Here is a 24,230-nt window from a genome sequence, read left to right on the forward strand (position 1 = left end):
CTCGAGTTTAAGTGGAGTACCCTATTGTCAATTTATACAAATTAGAATGTTTTCATCTTTGCTTGAAACACCACGAGGGGCTGAGTTTAAAATGGCCCCTCGGCTCCTCCCAACAAGTTCCTAAAGCGGGAACTAGTGGGTACAAAGCGGTGATATGTACATACAACATAAATCAAGGGAGTTCATGGAGCAAATTTGTTGCGTTACTATCAACGTGCCTCTATTGTGTTAAGCGTAGAGCATAAAAATCGAAGGGAGCACTTAGAACCACAATTAACGGGTTGATCCGAAGGTCGCACGATTGGCCGTGTATCTCGACAAAACGAGTGGGGGCTAAATATTTTACCGCCATGATAATTCCAAGATAATTCCAAGATTACCTACCTAGATAGGTACCTCCATGGATAGCTACAACATACACATGTACAGAGTACGGTGTACTCCGTAGCCCTAGAGGCAATTGACTATCACGTAAATCGTTATAATTGCCTACCTGGGCAGGTGGTCCGGGGAATTTCCTAAAGGGGTATTTATGGGGTTACATCAACGGATTGCCAAGACATGAATATACCTAGGTAATTGGCTATTTCGTGAAAGCTTACTTACATGTAGGCATCTCTGATAACTATTGGGCATTTCGTACCACAGATGTATTCTGTACCCTCAATCTATAGATTCTCTTGTAACTCATTCAACTCACCACATAAATTGTCAATGGCTGGATACTTCAATTTGGGTGACCTTCTTGTCCGTGTTTAGGTTAGATCTCGGACGGAAGTAGCGCGTGGGAATCCACAATGATTACAAAAGCCGGCTACCCCTTGTCCACACACCGGGGTTTCACCATGATCCTCGATGGATACACAATATGCTTTTCTTATACAAACAGTACCCCATATGTAATATGGTTCCAAGGTTTTTCTTTTTTTGTGTTTTATATGGGTCAAGAGATGCCGTTGAAAATTTCAATCGGGATCTTCTACAACACCGCGAAAACTATGCTGGACTGAGTCAGTTAGTTCTCAACGCAAATATATCCATGTATGGCTTTGAGAGATTCGAGTACTCGTGTTTAACAAGGTGTTTAGGTTGGTGTATTTAGTAATTGCGTTTGTCCTAGACTGTAGCTATAAGGTATTTTTGCAGCTACCAGGAGTTGTGTCCATCCTAGATCTTGGACCCTACACCAGTTTGCCTTGCATATGCAGTCTCGTGTTATCCTCTGAAGGCAGCATCGTTTCAGCACTAGACGGGAAACTACCGCCAACGAAGAGTAATATACACCTGTGATGAAGAGGCCAAAAGGACAACAGAATATTGATTCTGACTGAAGCATATGATGATGACCATGAAGGAAGAAGAAGCTGTCTAAAGATCCAGATCCTGGCTAAACCAGCACAGGACTGAGCCTTGGGCCGTCGACAGATGAGTATCGACGATGCATCTCTCTTTGCTTTACTTTGTACGGCGCTATGGGGACTTAATATCCATAAATATTCTACCTTAGTAGCCTGTCAATCAAACCTATAAGTAAGGTCCGGCTCAATGATGTTACTTAATTCAACAGACACGGATGTAATCAACTATTAGATCTTCTGAGTAAGTCCCTGTACGAGCGGGCGAGTCATGAACTAGGTCTGTGGGAGCTAAAGCTTCAGATAATTACCTCGCTGGCTAATATTAGGAAGGCAACAGTATTTGATTCCACAAACCTTTTCAATATATCATTTCGACCCTGCCGATCACGGAATCACGTAGCCCGCGCCGAACATTGTCGTGGGCTACGCCAAGAGCACTGTCTCATTTGGTATTGTTATGGCTATGGGTTTACCACTCATGTTCTGGTATTATACATTCTACTCTTATGATAACAAGAAATGTACTTAAACACATAACAGGATTCACTACTTAAATGGTTGTCACACAATGAAGCTATATGGAGTGCATAGGATGTCTCTCCAAGTGATCTTAGGAGCACCCTTACCCAGGAACTAGTGGATCTTCCAAACAACTGAGAGGAAACCTTAGCACGTAAGGTGTGTACAGTACTGTTCTGTAAATATCAAAACAGATTCCTTATTCTTTTCATACTAGCATGTTGTTATTCCCCTTTTGAACAAGGGAGTAGTCTCTTACCAAACCCTACTCTTTGCCCATTGCAAGTCATTCTTTTGCTTCATTGTCAGCCCTTAGTGCTTTATGTGTTTTGCATTGGAATCCTACCCTTTTATATCACTCGATAAGCCACAATGATCATTGTTTGGGGAAAAGGGCGGACAAGGTTCATGGGTGTCGGAGTTTTGGTCCTCTTTCTCATCTTTGTCGTTCATCTGCTCAACTTCGCAAACCCCTTTTCCAATCCCGATGAACTGTCCGCTTCAATGGATGTAATCACCGCGTGCGCTACCTCTGACTTTGAAAACCCTGACGACTCTCATGCTATCGCCGTCCCACAAATCCCCAACGTTGTCCACCAGATCTGGAAAACAACCGACCTCCGAACCTACTCTACGCAAATGAAAGCATCGCACGACCAGTGGAAGCAAGAACTCGAGCCCCTAAACTATACAATCAAACTCTGGACAGACGACCACATCCTCCAACTCATCAAAGAAAAGTATGCTTGGTTTTTATCGACATACGAAGCCTATCCGCAGAACATACAACGTGCAGACATAGCTAGACTGCTTGTCATCCATGCAGAGGGAGGAATATACGCAGACCTCGACGTTTACCCGAACTCGCTCGCCCAAATACAATGCCTCCAAAGTCTCAATCTCGAGGTCATATTGGCCCCAACGTCGGGGACCCTCGGGCTAAGTAACCATTTCTTCATGGCGGAGCCCGAATCTCCATTCCTCCTATGGACGCTATACGAGGGCAAGCGCCGCGGCGGTGCGGCATCTCGATTCATCCCGCTACCGTATCTACGAGTCTTTTGGTCCACGGGGCCTACGATGGTGACGGCGGCATTTCGAAAGTACGCATGGCTACACGGCACCCTTCGGCACACTCTGGGCTTGCTAGATGATAGATATTCAAGAGCCGTGATACAGCACAAGGCAGGCAGGTCGTGGCATGGATCGGACGGACGGGCCTTGAATTATGTCGGGGACAATGTAACGATGAGTAGTTTGATGGTAGTTGTTGCCTTTTTTTCTATTATATCGGGAGTTGCCTGTGTCGCGAGAAGATATTGGTTTTGAATTGCGAGATTGGAGTTTTTCAGGGCTTGGACATATTGCATGGGTGACAAGGGGAAAGTCGTGTCATATATTTGGTGGATCAGATCAGCGTGGCGTTTTGTATAAAATTTCCCGGCAACCCATTTTGAAATCGGAGTGAGACTCCTGGTATAAACATTTAGTACACTTCATCAATACAGGAGTAAGCAGCAGCGCCTAAGGTTTCTGTCTTTAAGTACCTTGGAATTCATTAACCTGATTCATCTGGCTTGTATGCAAGACAATACAATACTGTGGTGTGCTTCTTGGATGTTCATTTTTGTAAGAATCTTTCTTATCGGCGTTATAACTTCTGAAAAGATAATGATGAAAGGCGTAGATATGCAGAGGGGGACCTTTTCTATATATTTTATCTAGGGATTGGATACAATATTGTGAAATCCATGGTTCATAGTTAACTGGAGAGTTTGATGTTACTATATAGGGCGATTTAGGGCAGGTTCGAGCTGACACCTCTCATGTTTGGTATTCTCATTTTATCGCTACCATGACGGTGGATTGGTTATTGAGTGGTATAATACCTTTCTAAGCCACTTAACGCTTTGCTTCACAGATGCCTTTTCAGTGCCATAGACTCGCCCGCTCTTGTTTATCTACGGAAGTCTTCAGACTTTTTCCAGGTCAACGAAGAAGACCCAACGAGACCCGACGCATCTCAACCTCAGTCTAGGTAAATCGTGAATCATTGGACCGAGGGGAACGTTGCGTCTGGACTCCGTGCCCTTAATTCTGACCAACTATTGGGGTAGGAGGGGCCATTGGGCTACAAGAGGACAGATATTCCACCGCATTTTCCACTGGAAGAGTGCTGGCTCCAAAAAAACGACTATTAACCCCTCTCAATGACGACTAATCCCTGTATGAGACTGCAGCTTATGTCCGGGGTGAGCCTTAACTCCGATGGATCCTTAGAGATCAAATGGTCCAACGGAGTTAACAAAGACGACCGAGGATGGTGGTTTATATATTGTTGGAAGAATTCCCGTATGGAATGCCAAGGCTGTATTTCTAGCCTTACCGATAATAATATCTCAGTGTTCCCTACACATCTCACTCCCACAACCTATCTTACCACCATCTCACCTATTTTTACGATGGCATCCCTCCCCCCCCTCCCCGCAACCCTGACCCCCGCCCTGAGCAGCCGCGAGGCCATTGCCGACACACTCTATCGCTGCGTTACCGGACTAGACACGAACGACTCAGCTCTCTTTGACTCGGCCTTCACCTCCACCGCGACATTCTCCATCAACGACAAGGTCTCCTCAGGCCTTCCCGCCATCCACACCGACTGCTTTGACATGGTCAGCAAGTTGGACACCACACACTTTGTCACCAATATCCGCATCAATATTGCCGATGGTGGCGTCAAGGCCGCGGCGACTGCCTCGGCGCTCGCGCAGCACTACGGCGGTGGGAAGGGGCTTCAGCCTGACCAGCCGAGCCTACTGGCCGGGGCACTGTACTATGCTGATTTGGTGAAGGATGAAGAGAGTGGACTGTGGAAGATTGAGGCCTTTAAGATGACGACGTCTTGGGCGGAGGGTGATTGGAGTGTGATGAGGGCAAACTGAAGGAGGATGCAATTGGGGAGAGAGGATGATCGCCGTTGAACTTTATTCCATCTTACCATATAAAGTCAATCATAGGGTGCAACCATCCTATCGGTATTGTTTCGAAGACTTATGCCTATATATAAATAGACAAACATTGGTGGTTCAACATCCATTTTAGCGTATGACCCAAGGGATAAATTAGACTATATAGGTGGCAGCGTCGTTTGACCTTTCGTCGGGATAATCATTATCCTTGTTATAACACTACCACGGCAAAATGAAATGAAACAAAACCAGTCACACTAATACCAGGAAAATTATTGCACCCACCATGGTCATGCTTCGAATGAAAAGCGAATTGGGTGGAAATCCAATTGTTAGGTGGCAGCGTCAAGGAGCGGAGTCGAGAGATCGTGGAGTAGGTGCGGCGGCCAGGACTTTAAGCACCATATTTGGCGGTTCATGGCGCTTCCCTCAGATTTCTAGTACCTGTTATCTTAGCGTTTGTGTGATCTGCGATAGCATGCTCATCTTAGGCGAGTGGGATCAAGTTACACATGATCGTCGTTCCAAGGGTCGGTCAAAGTTGCCTAGCGGGATGGGCCGTTGCCGTTCCGTTTGTTGGATCCCCGTGAGGATTCGCATCGGTTCGAAGAAACAACCTTTTCCAGCTTATACACGTCTTATCTTAGAAAAAGGTTAGCCTTAATTGCTGAAAAGAAACTTTAATAGATCTAAGTCTGTTGTAAGTTCATTACCATCTTAAACATTAGGCTGCCCCCGTGGCGTAATACTGCTATTTTCAGACAGCACTCAAGTGCTGTCAACTTTGTCTCGTTGATAGTCCTTCCGACTCTTCTAGATTTCGTCTTGAAATATTTCCAGATAATCTGCACGAGCTCATCGCGGCTTAATCATTCATGATGGCTTGTTTAGGAACAGCAGCGAGTCAACGATCCAGATGGTGATGAAGCCCTTGCTCGAGTTGTCCTTCATGCGCTCGACACCTTTGACCTGCTCCTCCTGCCCTGTTGGCATGCATTTATCGGATGCAAAGGCCACCGTTAAACTAGAGGGGTAGCGGTGGCAGTGCTTGAAGAAGTCGTCATGCGCAAGGAACTAGCCGACAAGCTGCTTGCTCTCCAGGTGTCGTAACTATTCTCAATGACAGTCAAATTGTCAGCTTCGGTGAGGTAGTTTGTGCATGCACGGTGCGGCCTCTCGGGGCCCGGGGTGCGAACGGGTATAGCGACCATGGTCAAATGCCGGGTATTTTAGCCTAGAATCGGGTGAATATAAAGATTTGTATAGTAATAATAGCCTTAAGATAAGAGGTTTGGGGTGATTTACAGTCTCAAGGAGGAAGTTACTTGTAACCTTGGAAGGTGCCCAGGCGGGTACTTTCCTTATAAAGCTTTCCTTCCCTTGGATCTCTTAATACAGATATTTTAATTCTCTGCTCGCTCAAAATTAAAAATACACCAAAATAACATATAATTCACGCCTCGATACCTGAGATACCAGGCATTGACCCCTACCCGCCATGCACCGCCACTCACACATCGGAGCTTGAGTCCCACATCGCGAGCAGAAATACAACAAGACGGATACAGATTACGAGATACCACCACACCTCTACCTGTCTTGTTACGGTACTCATGGTTGTTTGGAAATGATTTGACCTCTTTGTTGATAGCTCGGGGATAAGGATACCGGGGCCCGAGTCTGCCGGACTTCGGGCTTAGTTAGCCACGAACCGCCACTATCGGGGCTTTTATAAAACTGCTTTACTTATAGCTTAGGATTACCTCTTTTCAGTCCCCTAAACCTACCTGGGTTTATCTGTCTTCAATCTCTGAAATCCAAGTCAAAATGCCTAAACTTCTCGTCATCTTCGGTGTCACCGGCCAGCAAGGCGGCTCAGTAGCCGAGACTGTACTTGCAGACGCAGAGCTGAGCAAGGAATACTCCATCAGAGGCACAACCCGGAATCCAAGCAGTGCGCAAGCACAAGAACTAGCAAAGAAAGGAATTGAAGTTGTGGCAGCCAGTATTGAAGATCCCGCTTCCGTTCACAGCGCGTTCACCGGAGCCGACGTTGTCTTCGCAAACACCATCACTATCTACGACGGACATGCACGCGACCACGAAGTCAGCCAGGGTCGCGCCCTGGCTGACGCCGCCGTCGCCGTCGGTGTGCCCAAGTATATCTACTCAACTCTGCCCAACGGGGGCAAGAACTCAAATGGCAAATACAAGAACATGGGCCACTTTGACGGTAAAGCAGAAGTAGAGGAATACATCCGTACCCTGCCCATTGAAAGCGCTTTCATCGCCCTGGGATCCTTCATGTCCAATTTCAATTCCTCCATGGCGCCTCACCCTGCTGGTGACGGTACCTACACCTTTGCCGCCATCGTCAGCCCCCAGGCCAAGATGCCCCTCGTGAATACGGCCGATGACACGGGCAAGTTCGTGGCCGCTATCCTGGCTGATTTTCCTAAGTACAAGGGCAAGGTGCTCAGCTGCGCCACTGCTCTGTACAGTTTCGAAGAAATAGCCCAGGCCATGAGCAAGGCGTCTGGGAAGACGGTCGCATACCGACAGTTTCCCGTAGACGTCTGGAAAGGGTTCCTGCCGCCGTTGATGAGTGATCACATTGTTGATATGCTGCTGTATTTTGAAGACTTTGGCTACTTCGGTGAGAATACCGAGGAAAAGGTGAAATGGTCGGCAGAACAGGCTAGAGGTCATTTAACCACGCTTGATGATTATCTCCAGGCCCACCCATTGAACTTGGCTTGAGCAAGCGTCTCTTTAAATACATGATAACCACGTATTTCTTTTCTTTTCTCTTCTTTCGCGTTTTATCGTGATACGACGCCATGTACATAAATTCCTAGAATTGCTTGGGATGCAACATCGATAGAAAATATAAATTGCACACACCTGGCTCAGTTCCTGTCATTAGTTATTGGGCTCATCTAGGCTGAACCCCATCGCGGTTGATCACAGGATCCACATCAGCATCCCGCTCGCCCTCAATGACGCGTTGACGATGTCGTGACAGTGCGTGGATGGTAGAAGAAAAAAAGGTTCAGGTTCAATCGTGGTGAGTAGGGCGATATGCAGCTGTGCTGTATAAACCTGGAAATGGTCTTCGCCCTCCGTTTCCTTGTTTTAACTCCGGCTTTCCCCCGGCTGCGAGAGACAGGAGCAAAATCAGGTTATTCAGAAAGTCCAAGTCCCCTCGCGAATGTTATATTCACCAATCAACGACCCATGGTTGAGCTTCTTCTCAAACCAGGAGAACGCCTGCATTCTGATGGAGCTCTAATGCACATTGCGCGCAAAAATGACAAAGATCTTTATCAACTATTGATTAAATATGATGCTTTGGAGATAGACATGTTTGGCACTCAGGCAATGTTCTCCGTAATCATGCACGGACATTACGATATGGTTCAATCCTTGTTTGAGAAAAGTGCAGAACAAAACTTGGAGTGACAGTTCTCCACTTGGGATCATGCGGATTGGTTTTTCTATAGCACAATAGGTTTCGCTCTACATTTCAAGCACCTTGAAATTGTGAAAATTCTGCTGGTAAATGGTGTCCATCCAGATAAAACAGACTCGAGCTCGCCACAAAGAGAAATTACGAGGAGGCAATTGCTCTCTTATAAGAATTTTCCTACGACAACTTACCTGAGAAAGGATCTGTGTCCACTCACATTTCTTTCAACATAGAAGCCAATTTCGATAAGGGTCTTGAGGTCAATGTGGTGATAGGCGGGCTTTGGGCCTATAACACTACTAGTGGAAGGCTCCGAGGATGCAAAATATCCCAATGAATCGGACATATATTAGTACACCACGAACTATGGATATTACAATGTTAAGATACAACAAGATTTACGTATATAGTATTATATCACTTTTTTTTGCCTCCCCTTTAATCTCTCCCATCTCTGATATCTTCCAAATTTCGGAGCGACAGCTTAACGCCTAGATATTAAGTGTCAGTGCCTCTTTATCGCATTGTAGATTTAAAACCACCTCTGAGACTCGGGTTTAATGCGTGAGCTATTTCCAAGGGAAATGCAGGTTTGATGGGATGAGACCATGCTAAAGATGTAGAAGATACACGCTCTAGGGTCTGTTACCAGGAGCTACAATATATTCGAAAGAACACAACAGTTATCGGGCCCTATTGGCCGAGAGAGTTTACTACTTATGAGGACTTGGCAGATACCAGCCTTTTGGAATGAAATCGAAATGGGAAAAGAAAGTGGAATTTCAATATTTTGGAATCCGTTGGGCAATTTCCAAATTACACCATCCCTAGTCCAACCCCTAGACGCAGACACCAAGTCCTCTCGTCAAAGCCACCCAAAGCGCACAATCGTCACCCCGCGCAAGAATTCACTGCGGTGGGGTTCGCAACAATTAACTCTATCTTTGTTCTAAGGTCTCCAGAATTTGCCCTATGAAGCATTTTGTCAGCCCTTAATCGTTCCAAACAGTTACGCTCAGTTGCCTACCTGCTAGTCTCCATCGGCAACGAAGGCTCCGAAGAATCTCCATGAAAGTTTCTCGGTACCTGAATAGGCATGTATCGATATTTTCCACCGGATCTAGCAATCCCAAGGTTTCTAACACCAAAAAAAGGCCAGTGATGGAGAATGGAGACAGAAATGCGAGGTGGACATCCTCTGTCATTGTGAGCAGATTGAGCCGGCTACTTGATATATCCACCATTAACTCTAATGTTGTTTGAAGTTGTCCAGGAAATTCAACGGCACTGTCGGTTGTCATTTGGAGCTGGTAGAAAGCGTATGCACACAACATCGCCCTACCAAGCAAGGTTAAGTCATTCAGCCTCGGTGCAGAGCATGAACATGAATGTAAAGCTTACCCGAACGTTGTATCAAGACCTCGGTGCCATAGAAAGTCATCTCGGTGATCCGTAAAATTGGTCATCAACCTCCGTAGTTCGGCTTCCAGGGAGGTATCTCGAATTAATCGCGTACCGCCAGGGCAAGCCGACCAATATGCAAGAGAGCGATCACAGAGAACAGCTTGTACTCGTTCAAGGATATCACATGCATTCGCTTCGCACTGTAAGGTGCCAACCTTACCCACTATATGAGATTAGGTCTGTGAAACTTGGTACGACATTAATCAGCAGAACCAGACCTGTTATGCCCAAGGGTTTTGAAATTGGAGAATATTCATAGATTATGGGCTTGTTAATCACCTTGGAAATAATCTTGATATGCCTGCCATGATACCTGGAGTATTAGCCAACGAGTACCCCACAAAAGAACGGTATGAAGTGCTAAGTATTACTTGTCGAGAATGTAAATGCCAAGGAGAATATTTATGGCTTCTTCTGAACAGGTCGTCATTTCTGAAGATTGAGATATATCGGATGTAGGCGCGGGCAGCCCAATTGCACCGGCCATTCTTGCACAAGTGCCAATTGTAAGATATGCCTGACTCCCCAGGCAATGGGCATGTTCATACAGCGCAATCAATAGCCCGGATTGGATCAGCTCGACGCACGGTTCTTTTAGTGATGAAAATAGGGAGTAGTGGTATTTGCAAATTCGGTATAACTCTGGGGGAGAAAACGTGCCCGAGGCTACGAAACCATTCACAGGCTCCTCCGTTAGTAGAAGGATACTTAAAATTAGTATCATGAAGCCCCCGTTCGGTTGGAAACTTTCTGCTTCCTGAGTTCGCTTATCAATTCTTTCCCTAGAGATAATTGGCAGAAAGTCGTGTATTGAATCGAAGTAAATCCGACCCACTGTCCGAATTGAAGTGCTTTTCTCCTCTAGGATTCTGGTTAAATTCATTCCTACTATAAATTCCAAGTAGGACGGCTGAAGTAGGTTAGGTCTCAACTGCCAAGCATTTTCCTGCGCTTGCTTGACCTCAATGCTGGATTTGGCGTGATGATCAGGTGACACGGTAGTCCGCTGCTCTTCAGATGCAAATACACGCGACTCGAGCCTCTCCAGCCTGTCAAGGATGGCTTGAGATTTGGCCGTGATGTCTTGAACTGTCTCTGCTGCGCCATCATATGTGCAAGGGAGATCAAGCCTAGTAATATGATCAGTTCGCATGCAAACTTGCTCCACAAAATGGGCAGGGGCAGGCACAATACATACCTGGAACAGCGATCACACGTTGGTAGGTTCTTGTCACATTTCTTCTTGCTAGACTTGCACGGAATACAAGTTCGCGGTGCAAATCGATCACTCGTCTGATTTACAGAACCAGACGTTGTGGCCATTACCACGTTCATCTGTTAATTGTAGCTTCTTGATTTCTCAATTGGTGGGGTCGACGAACCTTTTACCTTAGAAGATGCTTCATGCCCGGGACAGCGGAACAAGATTGTTCCATATCTACTATGTACCTAATTGGTTAATTAGCCTGGGAATGTTCGGTTATATATTCCTTAGTCACAAGGCCCCTAGCTACAACTGGGGAGCAAAATCTCCGTTCATTCCTTCATCTCCGAACCGAACTAGCTGCTGGTGCCGATATAGCCTTTGAAACTAAAGCGACTCTTAAGTCAGCTAAGATCAGCTAAGGTAGTCTCATTAGTATATATACCCTCTTGTATCCCCTTGGAAATCTAAGCTTCCTTTGATTTGCAGCAAGTTTAAGTTGGAGGTGGCGCTATATTTAATCAAATTACCTAAATATTTAATGGGCATACATGACTACCGAAGTTTCAGCTCAAACCGAGCATTCCAGGAGCTTTCGAAACAAAGAAATCCTTTCCCTTGATCATGGAAACCATGAACCCCCAAGGCTTCCATCCGAAAATCTGACCCGTGCCCGTACTTTCTCCAATCGGCACAATCATCATCAAAGTCTCATTAGAGGAGTAGGTAGAATGCTTTCCCCTGCCAATAATTGCAGCCTTGAGATTGGCCACAACCACAGGGACCTGCTCTGCAACTTTTGTTACCACGCGCAGTGGTTGGGTTGTAATGTCTCCGAGTGCATAGATCGAACCATCCCCTCCCGCAACGCGCAGTTTGTCGTCCACCGCAATCCAGCCATCGGCGGAGAGAAATTCTGGTGGGACAAACTGGTTATTTGGTATCGCTCCCGTCGTAGATATATATACGTCTGCTTCAAGCTGCTCGCCGTTGTCCAAGTTGACAACCCACTGAGCTTTGTTTCCGGAAACTTTGCGCACAGCATCCACCACCTTCCGTGAGGTGATTACCTTGACTTTCTTTTCTGTGAGGACCTTCTCCGCCATAATTCTGCCCTTTTCCTTTAACATAGGCAAGACATGTTTGCTCGCTGAAATGAGGGTGACCGAAGCACCCGGCTTGGTTTCAAAAGCCTCTGCAAGTTCGCCAGCAAATTCGACACCGATCGGGCCTGCTCCGCCGACAATGACACTTTTCGCATCGGAGATGACCTTTTGTATTGAGCGAATGGATGCATCGATATCTTGATTGCCGAGTGGCTTGAAAGGAGCCAGCTCCCCCTGTAGTGAGGAACTTGTCGTGCTGCCGGATGCAATCACAAGATAGTCGTAGACAAGGGCCGATTGTAGCGATGAAACCTTGACTGACTTTGAGGCGACATTGATGCTAGTTGCTTCTCCTTTAACAAATTGAAACGACCCTTCTGGGTAGCGCGTAAATGATTGTTCGATGGGGAGGAGATATTGATCTGGCTGGAAGAACTGAGGCTTTGCGAGAATTCTTGGAGCGGCAATATTGAAGTAGTGCTTCTCCGATGGGTTGATCAAGATGACCTTAACCTTGTCGGAGTCGGTTTTAAGAAGCCCATTTGCAACTCCAAGTCCGGCGTGAGAGGCGCCAACTATCACGACGGTTGCTCTACCCATTACGGACAAATTGTCGTGTTCGTTTGAGCAGATTATCGAAGAACGAGTTTGGAAAGATCAAAAATAAGGGGGTTGCGACGAAGCGCACCGGCGGGTCTTTTTGTAAAATGTTGGAGAATGATGGAATGGGTATTGGCGAACAAATTTATAGGTGGGTTTAAAACGATACATTTTATTGTTGAGTAAATTCAGATGAAATTTTTAGAATTCTCTCGAGATGGTTGTTGATTGCTAAGAATCTATCTCGAATCTGAGCTCTATGTCTTCAGGGCGGCCTCGGGCGGCCGCCCGCGGCCGCCCCGCCAAGGCCGGACGTTCTACCTAGGTACCTAGGTAAGGTTACACGATTAGTCATTGTGCGGCAATGCTCCGCGGCCGCCGAACTATCAGCCGCTGGCTGGGTGCAAATCGAAGATCTGTCAGCAAAATTGCCAATCACGCGTTTATGTCTTCGTATATCCTGAATGATTATGTGTGTTCGCGTGCCATTAGTTTATCCAAGCTCGCGGGGCAGTGACTTGGCTCAGGGAGAAGGAAATTAAAAATCGTCTTCAACCTTTTTAGAAACATTAGGAACATTTTGAAATAACGTATTTCACTACCGAGCCAGCCACCCCCCAAGTACATCAAAGCACATAGTAAATGCGATAAATTACAACTTGGTATCTCAACAACAGTAGTCTATAGTAATTTTTCCTTTCAGTCTAATTGTTTTTATATGATATCTAGTTCGTTTGGGGAGTTTTGAGATATTTAATGATTTGGTGATTGAAATATATATATTTTTTGGAGTCTAGCGATGTAATTTCCATACGACAATAATTTAGGTCTCCAATGCTTTCAAAATTGATACATGCTACTAAGAATGCTTATCGATACCTATCTACCAATTTTAAAGATTAATTATGCCGTGTGGTTGAGATATCAAGTTGTAGTTTATCTTATTTACTATGTGTTTTGGAGTTGGCGGCTCGCTTACCGAATACGTTATGTTCTGGTGCCTGAGAATCCAGGCATCAACACCTCAGGTAACTAGTATGTAGTCGGCAGAGCACCCCTCCATAGAAATCAACTCTCTCCCTCCACACTTCTGGGCCCCTACATTGTAGAGACCCCTTCAACAAAATATATATGACTTTGTGATTGCGGTATGTATATTTCTGGCTTTTAGGACTGTAATTTTCAATACCATAATGACGCACCTCTTCGATATTCTTAAGATTGCTATATAGTATTCAAAATTCTTAGGAGCCACGAGAGGGGTGATGTTTGTGGTATGGATCGCAGGGCCGAAAGATGCCCTGGATACCGTCTGGGAGTCGTTGTGGCCGTTGTTGTCAACAAGGTACTGTGCATTGTTTTTATTCACATCATCCGGGTAGTATTGCACCCAGGGAGAAGAATCCCACGCGGAGGCATCACCAGGACGAACAAGCGCTGGTTGGAGATAAATGGAACCAGGAGTGCTCTCTTCCTGTTGGGAACAAATCCAAATGTATACGGGTCTATATAATGTGGCGACCACGCTATGTTCAACCCTCAATCGAAGGATAGAGGAAAGTAAATACCAAGAAAAGGAAAATGGGTTTGGCTTTTGTAACATCACGGGGAAGAGAAATACCTGGGTATTTATTTCAGTCGAAGTAGTTCAGAATTTCACCTAAATATCAACAGAAAAAAAGAGGTGAAATAAAAAATAGATCGACATTACAGATAGATCAAGAGGTGTCCGCAGCTGGTTCATTAGGCACATGAATCGTTCGCCCCCTCCCCCCCGAATCGGGGAGCCGTAAGTATGCGCTATCGTCGCTAAAGGCAGGGGCAGGGACGGGTTTGATACTAGCTTCCTCAATTCAATTTCCTTTCCTTTTGGCCTTTTTAAATAATAATATTGAAAAAAAAAAAAAAAAAAAAATTAAGACAAAATTTGCCCCCTAAAGTCTATCTCAGAAGGTTCGGGGTAGTTGTTGGGGGCCATGAGAACGTGTGAATCCTGTTCATTTTCTTGTGATATGCGTTCGATTTGATAACCGACAGAACGGGATCGTGGATAAACCTAACACCTTCATATATACACATATGGTAGAACGAGCTAGGGATACAGAATATTACTCTAAAGGTAATACGGACTAGACTTTACACCTGATAACTCTCTACTATATGACCTCATAGTTATCTATATAAGGTTCCTTTCCTAATTGAGCTTCGGACCAGGCACTTTCCCTTGATTTTATTCGAGTGCTTTTCGACTTTTACTTGTATCTACTTGAACCAACAGCTTTTTCCCCCTTCATTACAAGATCTCATCTACTCCTTTGTATCAAAATGCCATCGCTGGCGAATGTGCCGAACGCATGGAAAAAATGGTGGAGCCGACTACACAAGCTCTCAGAATCGTCCGATGTCAACACAACCAGACTACAAGATTTCATTATGAAACCTCCCCTCAAGCCTGAAATCGCTACCATCAGTGCATCAGACATGACACTATCAGATGTCAACAACTTTTTTAACTTGAGGGAACTGCGAGGGCAGGAAAAATGGCATTTGGCCCGGCGAGTTATTTTGCTTAGGCCGGATTTTGGTACCTAAGACATCATTATCCCTTGTACTTTAGAATACTAATAAATAGCTATAGATACCTGGATGGACACTTTTACAGAGTTCACTAAATCCTCAAAGCCGATCGAAGCTCGTACAAGGTGCAAAATAGATGCCCTCCTTTTCACGGTCTATGAGTCTAACGGCTGATGGATTATTGGATTACGGCCCAAAAGTCACTCTCCAATTCGAAACCGCACTTGAATGGGGTCCGATCAACTACAAAAACAAACAACACAAGTGTGTAGGAAGGGCAGACTACACAATGTTCTTTGGTGAGCGGGACCACATAGCCTGTCACTTGGTCGTAGTAGAGGCCAAGAAGGACACCACCGGAACCGGCCTAGGACAGCTCTTGGCCTATATGGCCATGGTTCGGGCAAGCCGAAAGGCTCGGGGACAATCCGATAGCACTGTGTGGGGGTACCCTTACAGATGGGGACTGGTTTTTCTTTGTTCGGCTGGCCAATGTAGGGCAATGGTCTGTGGTCGCGTATCGAGCTACCCGAGATGGATGGGGTGATATTGCTAATATGATGGCGTATATGGTTTTACAAGGGCACAAGATTGCGGAGTCTCCAGTGCGCTCAAGTTGTTCAAGCAATCCCTCTACGAGGCATTCAGTTCTATCCTCCGAGGCACCTCGTATCCCCTCTATCACCATTCAGGAGGCCATTGATGAGAACGCTGACTTACTTTCTGCTTTGGGTTGAGCTTAGCTTTGCTGTCTGCCGCGGACACCTTGGACAGATCCCATTATATTACTACTTAGCCTTTTATGGGATGCGGGATGAGTGATTAACTATTATTAACTTAGCTTTATATCATACAACAACAATAGCTGGCCGTATTTGCAGCCTTGTCACGTCTCTTTGATGCTCGTTCTAGTATAATTTTGTGTCTATCCATTTGAATTAGTCTCGTTTATATTATTAGCTATACCCGTAAGAACCTATAAAAAACCCGAAAGGTTATTAAGAACTTAGAAAATATATATAACTAAAATATATCTATACAACTTCGTAAGTATTTTTCGGCTTATACTACTAGTACTAAGGCTCGGGCTCTACCCACGCTTACTACTAGAACTCCCTAGCTAGAGTTTCTAACCGAGGTCAGAAACTACAGCTCGGCTCTCCCTACGCTTATTACTAGACCTCCTTAGCTAGAGTTTCTAACTGCGGTCAGAAACTAGAGTACCTGCCTGCTTTCACCGCCTTAGGAGAACACGAGATCACCGCCCATATAATACAACTTTTTTAAGCTTTAGTTAAACAGTACCCGGTCCTTGCCAAGTAACCCCACCCCCTTCAGGTGTAGGGTTACCACACACTAATGTAAACTCTTGCTTAATGTAAATTTTACACCACCCACCATTTTTGCTACCATTTTATACCCATCAACATGCCGGAAAAAAACCTAGATTGAGAGAATACACTTGCAAATGCATCAATAGCTATCGATAGGCAATGAAATCAAATAGAAACGTGGTTGTTGAGATATCAAGTTGCAATTAATCGCATTTACTATGTGTTTGGGGGGAGGCCAGCTCGGCGGTATGGCCGGCTCGGTAGTGAAATACGTTATGTAGTAAGTTGTTCACAGACTCAATAACAATACATGTATATAATTGGTCATTCTCTTTGGCAAGAAATCTAGAGAAATTGTTCGGTTTTCGGTATACAGAACCGAGTTGCCGAGCGGCGAAGTCTCAAAGCAGACTTGACGCTGGCCCTCGGTAAAATGCTGTAAGCTTGGAAAAGATCAACTTAAGAATGTATCAAAATATTCAGTTTTGACCACTACATTCCAACGACCCAACACTCATTGAGCTTTGCTGAAAAGAAAAAAAATATGGATATCCCACTATCAGACAACATCGTGCGGGTCAAGCTGCTTGACACCACAACCTACCTGACCGGAAAGGCTTTTGTGTTTGTTGATCCCGTTGTTCCTGGACATGAAACCTTTAGCTTCTATGATCTTGCATTCTTCATCGAGAATGAGGCCCAAGGAAAGAAAGTGATGTTCGATCTTGGAACACGCAAAGACTACTGGAATCTTGCACCGGCCGTTCAGCGTGTTTTTGGCGCCGATACGGTCATGGATGGAATAAGGGTTGAAAAGGACGTAAGTGAGATTCTGGAAGATGGAGGTGTGGCACTGGAGAGTATCAGTCAGTTTGAATTCTCCCCGAGTTTGCCTCAAGCACGATAACTGACTGGCTGTAGACTCCTGTATCTGGTCCCACTACCACTATGACCACTGCGGTAATATGTCTCCATTCCCTTCATCGACTTCTATCACTGTTGGAAGTGGTTTTAAGGCAGCTGGGCTGTTGCCAGGCTACCCCGAAGACCCGAAGTCTCCAGTCTTGGCCTCAGACTTCGCCAATCGGGACCTGATCGAGGTCAACTTTGAACATAGCTTTTCAATCGGTGGATTCCCTGCATACGACTACTTTGGAGACGGATCCTTTTACCTCCTCGACTCTCCTGGTCACTGTCCAGGTCACCTCTGTGCGTTGGCACGTACCACCCCATCCTCTGCAGAAGGCGGCGCCACATTCGTCTTCATGGGTGGGGATATATGCCACTTCGCAGGTGACTTTCGCCCATCCCCCGAGAAACCTCTTCCAGACCCCATTCCTGAATCCATTATCAAATGGCGCAATGAAGCCAGGAACTTCCCTGCCTGTCCGTGTTCTCTGACAGCCCACCATCCTAATACCTCCGACCAAGGGGCTGCCCGCACAACGCCTTGGTATAATATGCGCGCTGAATATCCCACGGTATACCCCGACTTTGAAGATGCGCGGGCTTCGGTTGCCAAAATGCAATCTCTGGATCAAAATGAGAACGTCTTGGTGTGCATTGCCCATGACGCGGTTTTACTTGACTATCTGCCTATTTTCAATAAGAATCCGGGCCAAGATATCAATGGTTGGAAGGGTGATTGTATCAAAGAGAAATGCCATTGGGGCTGGATGAGAGAAATTGCGGTGGACGGACAACCAGCACATGCTCCTCTAGTCGAGGGCTTCTGGAGAGATGGCAAGCTTTGGGATTATGAGGCGTTTAAAAAGACCCTAAACATACTGTCTTGAATGCCTATATAAGTGTTTAGCTGTTTGAGAGCTACTATTGGAGGCTGAATTGAATGAAACACCGGACTTTCAAAGTGAACAAAAATGACGGAACCTTATACTTCTTCTTCAATATTATGTTTCTTGGTCTAATCTGTCCAGAATTATGTACCTTCCAGAGCTCATGTACGTTACTGCGTTCGAGGTCTCGAATATGATGAGGCCTTTGCTAGTATTGAGTGGATAACTCAAGCAAGTGTATATACCAAGATTCCTTTAGTTAACTGGTCACCATTACTACGAATAAATGTATCTTGAACTTTCAAATGATACCAAGCCGTAAAGTATATGTACAAACGTCATGCTTGAATGATAACTAGCAAGTAAATAGCATGAATGTATAACCCTTGTGCTTAGAATCCAAGAGCCTTCCAGTTCACGTTTCTAACCGACTCTTCTGGGCTCATAAGAGATTTGATGGCCTCTTTAGACATGAATTCCTGCACATCATGCACGGGAAATCCATACCTATTCGTGGCACCGCTGTCTTTCAAAATCCGTAGAAACTCCCATTGACGTGCTTGTTCTTCACCCATATCCCCATAAAGCTTCGTATAGACCTCAGGTGATAGGCGAACAACCATGGTTGAGTTAGGATCAGGAGAAATTCCACTCTCCCTGCCCCACATCGCCAGGTATGATTCCAATGTGTAGTCCTTCACAGTACACCGCACATAAGCTCCTGAAGGAGGCTTGTTCGTCACCAAACTGTAGACGAAAATACCAGAGTTGACCGAATGATCTCCCAGCAATGGGTACGTGGTTGTAGGGTCTGTTGGATAATGTTGAATCCATTTCTTCGCAGCAGGCTGTGCACGAGTTAGTTTCAAATGCGAAACTTGGAATAATGGAGCGCATTACTGACAACATATATTGGTTTGAAGATATCGTACTGAATCAAATTATTGGTGAAAGTCGTGAAGAGACAGAAGGTAGTTCGCTCCAAAAGCGTCTTGTCTGACCGGATGAAGTCATCCACACGGCCCTTGGCTTCGAAATGAGGTACCAACGCCTTGCCATTTGTGATAAGAGATGTATGGGGAAGAGTACTCCAGAGGTAATGTTCTAAGGTGGTGACCTTGCTGGCCGCTATCGCCATGTTTGTTCCCTGGGCATACTCGATTTCCATGGCCTTCTCCCATCCCTTGTCCCAAAAACTCTCGTAGTAGTCCGTCACGGCAAAAATAGCCGTCGCTCCTTCGAATGCTTTGTCAAGGCTGACTAGATTGTCGATATTTGCTTGAACCATTTCGACGCCCTTGGCAGAGAGGGCCCTTGCCCTTTCGCTTTGCGTGTTTCGAGTGATTCCACGGACTTTCCATGTCTTATCGCTCAAAAACTTGGAAACAACAGCGCCACCTTGACCACCAGTCGCACCGACAACAACAATGAGTTTCTGTGCCATGACGGGTGTAGGCTTGGTACTAGGATGGTATATGTGTTGAGTACGTTGGGAACGAGTTTAAATAGAACATAGAAAACTAGAAAAATCTCGCTGCCGTCAACAATTCGAAAAGAATCACAAAATCAAGCCCAACTTATTATTAATCATCTCCCCCTCGCTAGCCCCTCACCTGGCTACTTATGCCGATCGGTAGTTGACTGCCGAATCAAGCTTGCACCGATTACTGTCTATTGCCGACGCCAACGAACACTGCCGAAGAAAGTCGATGGTGCTGTATACTGGGGTTGGAGTTCATATGCCTTGAACGTATGCTTTGTCGAGCATAGTTAGTAAGGTGCGTGTGATATTGATGATTTAATTTCGATTAGCTTAGAGCAATGGTCTGATGTTTATGAGTTTGTTTAATGAGTAATTCCCATATAATACTCTAGATTTAAATACTGTCTCATCAAAAACACACATCTTTACGCGAATCTATTTTTTTTGAAATTGCACCACAACGCTAAGGGCTACCACTTTCAAATCAATTGTAAGTTAAATCTAAATTCCTACTCTATCTATTGATACGAGTTTTGTATTAGTAGCCATTGTAGTAGCGATAGAAAGTATATAGCCCCCCTAGGGAGAGATCTCGCTCGGCGTTTGGCTTCGAGTTCTTGCTTCAGCTGGATGAAACGCCTGCATAATCAATCATACGCAACTAGTTAGACTGCAACAAGTTAATTGAACTTTGATTGATTGATTGACTGATTGATCACTCTAAATGTAGTTCCAAGGTTCTTAATGTAAACGTAAATATCGAAACGCATTTATTGCATTTTATTTACCATGAGCAGTAGCTAGGTGTCTGTGACTAAATCAAGTTTCCATAGACCCAATCAAGAGAACTGAATGCCTGTAAATGATGAGGACAATAAGCAACATGTCGATTCTTTACTGATCTGAGTGCACTTACCCCCATCAATAATGATGCTTTGTCCAGTTATCATACCGGAGTCTTTACTTGCAAGGAAGCTGACGCAGCCGGCAATATCCTCTGGAGTCTATCGTTGCTCATTAGTAAGACCATCTTGGTGAACAAAAGACTAATCTTGGTCATACCTGAGGCTTTTTCATCGCAGAGCGCGATTGGACTGCTTGCTCAAAGGCATGGCCCTTTGGTACGCCATGAACACTTGAAAAGTTGTCATCGATTTGATCCCACATCTACGCATGGTTAGACAGGGTGAAAAAATCGTTGAAGTCCATGTTGTATCTCTTACCGGTGTTTTGACGATGCCAGGGCAATAAGCTAGATATAAAATCAATTTCATTACTCACGCGAATCTTCAAATGGGGATTTCATGATTCATTACCATTCACCTGGGAAAGAGTTAAATCAAGTTTTCTTTTCTGTTTTTTTTTTTTTTCGACATTCATAGAAACAGGTATTGTCAACTCACGTTAATGCCATGGGGGGCGAATTCAATGGCCGTCGCTTGGGTCAAGGCTCGAACGGCCCATTTGCTCACTGAATAGGCAATGGCAGTCGGTTGCTTTTAATATAGGTTAGTTATCGTATATTATCGATACAGCCGGAGTAAGGAATTCAATACCGGCCGATAACCCGAGATAGAACATGCGCCAATAATCTTTCCCCCGTTGCCTTGGGCAATCATCTGTCGACCTAGACATGAGATTAAAATCACATCAATAAAATACGCCTAATTCAAGTAATCAGACTTACCAGCAGCTCGGTAGCACAGAAAAACACCCTTGACATTGACCTTTGCACCGTAAGCTCGAGTTAATATCGCAAGAAGCGGGGGGGGGAGGGCGCAAACAGCTTGAACACGATCCCATTCATCCATCGTAAGGTCCATCATCCCTTTCGTGAGCATTATACCCGCATTTGCGACCATGACCTACATGCGAAGTTAGTGAAGGTTTGCCCAAAGGGAAGGTCATTGAAATTTACCGCCAAGTGGCCAAGAGCTTCAACAGTTGCCTCAACCAATTGGTTCACATCCTCCTCTACGCTTACATCGCCAACTATGGCAACAGAGGATCTGCCTATTTTGAATGAGCACCAAATACCCCGGTAGATGAGATACACACCTTTAGACTCGATTTCTGCTTTGAGACTCTGGAGCTCAGAATGTCTCCCGGCGATGTCATTCACCTAGCCTTTGGGTGAGAAAGACTACAGGTATGGACTCAAAGATATTGAAATATACTCACAGCTACGTCGAAGCCGTCATCTGCTAAACGTAAGGAAATGGCTCGACCGATGCCTTGAGAAGCACCCGTGACAATGGCGGCAGGCATTTTGGACAAAAGGTCAATATAGATGAGATATAATTCAAAGTTAAACGAATCAAGTTTAATTGTTGAAGCTCAGATAACATATACCCGACATCTCCGGTAATTATAACAGTCTCAATATTGGCCACAGAAGTAAGACCCTCGGCTTCGGTAATGTTGTGTATAAAGACGGCGTAGATGATGTACCGAGTACCGAAACCTTGAAATGACGCGTGATAGCAAATGATGGCCCAGAACATGTCCGAAGCCTTGATGTGGGCTTACGAGGGCAGATAAATGAATGGACCTTGTGGGCCCATATTTCCCCCGGATTTCCCAAGGTTTCCCCATATTTTCTCCACTGTGGCATCCTAGTTTTGTTTCAAACTCAGGATCAACATGGCACAAATCTTCAAGGAACGGCCTTCGTGTGAGAAAGAGCTTGACGATATAAGCGAGCACCATGTCGAGTTCCAAAACAACCCAACACAGACTTCCGAGATGAAGAAAGCCGAGAAGAGACTAGTTCGTCGAATCGACATTCGACTTCTTCCTTGGCTATGCCTTCTTTACGCCCTATCGCTGATTGATCGTACCAATATATCCGCAGCAAAAGTCGCTGGAATGTCCCAGGACCTGCAACTTACGGGAAATCGATTCTCTGTTGCTCTCGTGGTGTTTTTCGCACCATATCTGATGAGTGAATTGCCTAGCAATTTCATCGTTCGACGTGTGGGAACACGGTACTATCTCGCATTTCTCATCATGGCCTGGGGAACCGTATCCATGTGCTTTGGATTTGTTACTCGATACTCCCAGCTGGTGGGCCTACGGCTACTTCTTGGGGCATTTGAAGGAGGATTTAATGTGAGCAATTGTCTATCCAGGATGATTAGATACTAATCAACGTTTTCAAACAGCCCGCCTGCATCTACCTAATATCCTCCTGGTATGAAAGATATGAGACCCAACGCAGACTCTCCATTTGGTACATGTCAGGCTCAGTAATATCCGGCTTCAATGGGATCATCTCGTACGGGCTGAGCACACTGGAAGGCCTCGGTGGCAGGCGGGGATGGAACTGGATATTCATTATTCCTGGTGCCATTACAATGTTCCTCGCCATTCCAATCTTCTTCTTTGTGTCAGATTTCCCAGAAAATGCAAAATGGCTGAGTCCGGAGGAGCTCAGCCTTATTCAAACGCGGCTTCAGGAAGACCGAGGCGAGCGTCTTGACGACAAAATCACAATTCGAAAAGCTCTCAAAGATCTCACTGATTGGAAAGTCTGGGTGCTGGCCAGTTTGCTATTCTTCCCCACTGCCGGCGCCTACACAATGGCATTCTTCACACCCTCGGTCCTGTCGGGATTAGGCTACAGTACCGCACTCAGCCAGATTCTAGTGACACCACCCTATCTGATGGCTGCCATCTTTGCTATCGCAACAGGTATAATATCAGACCGGGTCCGAGCTAGAAGTCCATTTATCATTGGATTCATGCTGCTTAATTGTGCTGGATTCATCATGATGGGATGGGGAAATAACACGGGCTGCAAAATGGCCGGAATATTCATGGCTGTTGTGGGAAACAACTGTGCTATACCAACTATTCTGGCCTTTATGTCAAACAATGTTGTCGGTACAAGCAAGAGGCAAATTGCAGTTCCTCTTCAGACAAGCTTAGCTGCTTTGGGTGGGATTTTTGGGTCTCTGGTGTTTAGAGAGCAGGATTATCCTGGCTATCGTCCTGGACTATATGCCAGTATAGCATGTACTGTGGTTTGCATGTTTATTAACATTGGAATCACTGGATGGTTTTACTTGGAGAACAAAGCGGCTGACCGTAAGGAGAAAGTCCTTGAAGGATTGGAAGGGTTTCGATATACGCTGTGATTGTCTCGCATATAGAACTTAAGCACACTTCACGCCATCAGTTCGTCCTTGTTATGAGTATTGAACTGACAATGCGAATCCTGGCAAATATTTTTCTGTTCAACAAGACTTTCAAAACGGGCTCTAGATCCCCTAATATTTAGTTAGATCTGTTGAGGTATAACCCCATTGGATAAGATAGTACAGGGATACAAGATAGATGTAGGATGTGT

At 45.3% G+C, this 24,230-nt stretch overlaps 11 protein-coding genes across 11 annotated transcripts; 6 read left to right on the forward strand and 5 right to left on the reverse strand.

The window, feature by feature from the left end:
- Positions 1-2,249: 2,249 nt before the first annotated feature.
- On the forward strand, positions 2,250-3,206 carry N7487_000925 (glycosyltransferase family 32 protein; the record flags this gene model as incomplete). Its single annotated transcript, XM_056868673.1, has 1 exon — positions 2,250-3,206. The coding sequence occupies one exon, from the start codon at positions 2,250-2,252 to the stop codon at positions 3,204-3,206; it is 957 nt and encodes a 318-aa protein (XP_056733457.1).
- A 1,133-nt stretch (positions 3,207-4,339) lies between these two features.
- On the forward strand, positions 4,340-4,819 carry N7487_000926 (nuclear transport factor 2 family protein; the record flags this gene model as incomplete). Its single annotated transcript, XM_056868674.1, has 1 exon — positions 4,340-4,819. The coding sequence occupies one exon, from the start codon at positions 4,340-4,342 to the stop codon at positions 4,817-4,819; it is 480 nt and encodes a 159-aa protein (XP_056733458.1).
- Positions 4,820-5,719: 900 nt separating this feature from the next.
- N7487_000927 (uncharacterized protein) lies at positions 5,720-6,057 on the reverse strand (the record flags this gene model as incomplete). Its single annotated transcript, XM_056868675.1, has 2 exons — positions 5,720-5,870; positions 5,930-6,057. 2 exons carry the CDS (start codon positions 6,055-6,057, stop codon positions 5,720-5,722), a joined length of 279 nt encoding a protein of 92 aa, XP_056733459.1.
- A 616-nt stretch (positions 6,058-6,673) lies between these two features.
- On the forward strand, positions 6,674-7,606 carry N7487_000928 (NmrA/HSCARG family protein; the record flags this gene model as incomplete). Its single annotated transcript, XM_056868676.1, has 1 exon — positions 6,674-7,606. The coding sequence occupies one exon, from the start codon at positions 6,674-6,676 to the stop codon at positions 7,604-7,606; it is 933 nt and encodes a 310-aa protein (XP_056733460.1).
- A 2,955-nt stretch (positions 7,607-10,561) lies between these two features.
- On the reverse strand, positions 10,562-11,102 carry N7487_000929 (uncharacterized protein; the record flags this gene model as incomplete). Its single annotated transcript, XM_056868677.1, has 3 exons — positions 10,562-10,648; positions 10,669-10,909; positions 10,978-11,102. The coding sequence occupies 3 exons, from the start codon at positions 11,100-11,102 to the stop codon at positions 10,562-10,564; spliced, it is 453 nt and encodes a 150-aa protein (XP_056733461.1).
- A 447-nt stretch (positions 11,103-11,549) lies between these two features.
- N7487_000930 (NAD(P)/FAD-dependent oxidoreductase) lies at positions 11,550-12,689 on the reverse strand (the record flags this gene model as incomplete). Its single annotated transcript, XM_056868678.1, has 1 exon — positions 11,550-12,689. The coding sequence occupies one exon, from the start codon at positions 12,687-12,689 to the stop codon at positions 11,550-11,552; it is 1,140 nt and encodes a 379-aa protein (XP_056733462.1).
- A 2,325-nt stretch (positions 12,690-15,014) lies between these two features.
- Positions 15,015-15,440, forward strand: N7487_000931 (uncharacterized protein; the record flags this gene model as incomplete). The annotated part of the gene is made up of 2 exons (XM_056868679.1): positions 15,015-15,273; positions 15,328-15,440. 2 exons carry the CDS (start codon positions 15,015-15,017, stop codon positions 15,438-15,440), a joined length of 372 nt encoding a protein of 123 aa, XP_056733463.1.
- A 1,704-nt stretch (positions 15,441-17,144) lies between these two features.
- Positions 17,145-18,396, forward strand: N7487_000932 (MBL fold metallo-hydrolase; the record flags this gene model as incomplete). Its single annotated transcript, XM_056868680.1, has 2 exons — positions 17,145-17,466; positions 17,522-18,396. The coding sequence occupies 2 exons, from the start codon at positions 17,145-17,147 to the stop codon at positions 18,394-18,396; spliced, it is 1,197 nt and encodes a 398-aa protein (XP_056733464.1).
- Positions 18,397-18,788: 392 nt separating this feature from the next.
- N7487_000933 (uncharacterized protein) lies at positions 18,789-19,840 on the reverse strand (the record flags this gene model as incomplete). Its single annotated transcript, XM_056868681.1, has 2 exons — positions 18,789-19,244; positions 19,301-19,840. 2 exons carry the CDS (start codon positions 19,838-19,840, stop codon positions 18,789-18,791), a joined length of 996 nt encoding a protein of 331 aa, XP_056733465.1.
- Positions 19,841-20,718: 878 nt separating this feature from the next.
- Positions 20,719-22,147, reverse strand: N7487_000934 (acetoin reductase; the record flags this gene model as incomplete). Its single annotated transcript, XM_056868682.1, has 11 exons — positions 20,719-20,735; positions 20,796-20,883; positions 20,942-21,046; positions 21,103-21,131; positions 21,196-21,202; positions 21,283-21,375; positions 21,436-21,506; positions 21,567-21,744; positions 21,798-21,871; positions 21,917-22,001; positions 22,061-22,147. 11 exons carry the CDS (start codon positions 22,145-22,147, stop codon positions 20,719-20,721), a joined length of 834 nt encoding a protein of 277 aa, XP_056733466.1.
- Positions 22,148-22,522: 375 nt separating this feature from the next.
- Positions 22,523-24,018, forward strand: N7487_000935 (Major facilitator superfamily domain general substrate transporter; the record flags this gene model as incomplete). The annotated part of the gene is made up of 2 exons (XM_056868683.1): positions 22,523-22,990; positions 23,044-24,018. 2 exons carry the CDS (start codon positions 22,523-22,525, stop codon positions 24,016-24,018), a joined length of 1,443 nt encoding a protein of 480 aa, XP_056733467.1.
- Positions 24,019-24,230: the final 212 nt, after the last annotated feature.

Source organism: Penicillium crustosum (assembly GCF_028827405.1).
Source record: "Penicillium crustosum strain IBT 35664 chromosome Unknown utg000001l_segment0_segment0, whole genome shotgun sequence".
NCBI classification, from domain to species: domain Eukaryota; kingdom Fungi; phylum Ascomycota; class Eurotiomycetes; order Eurotiales; family Aspergillaceae; genus Penicillium; species Penicillium crustosum.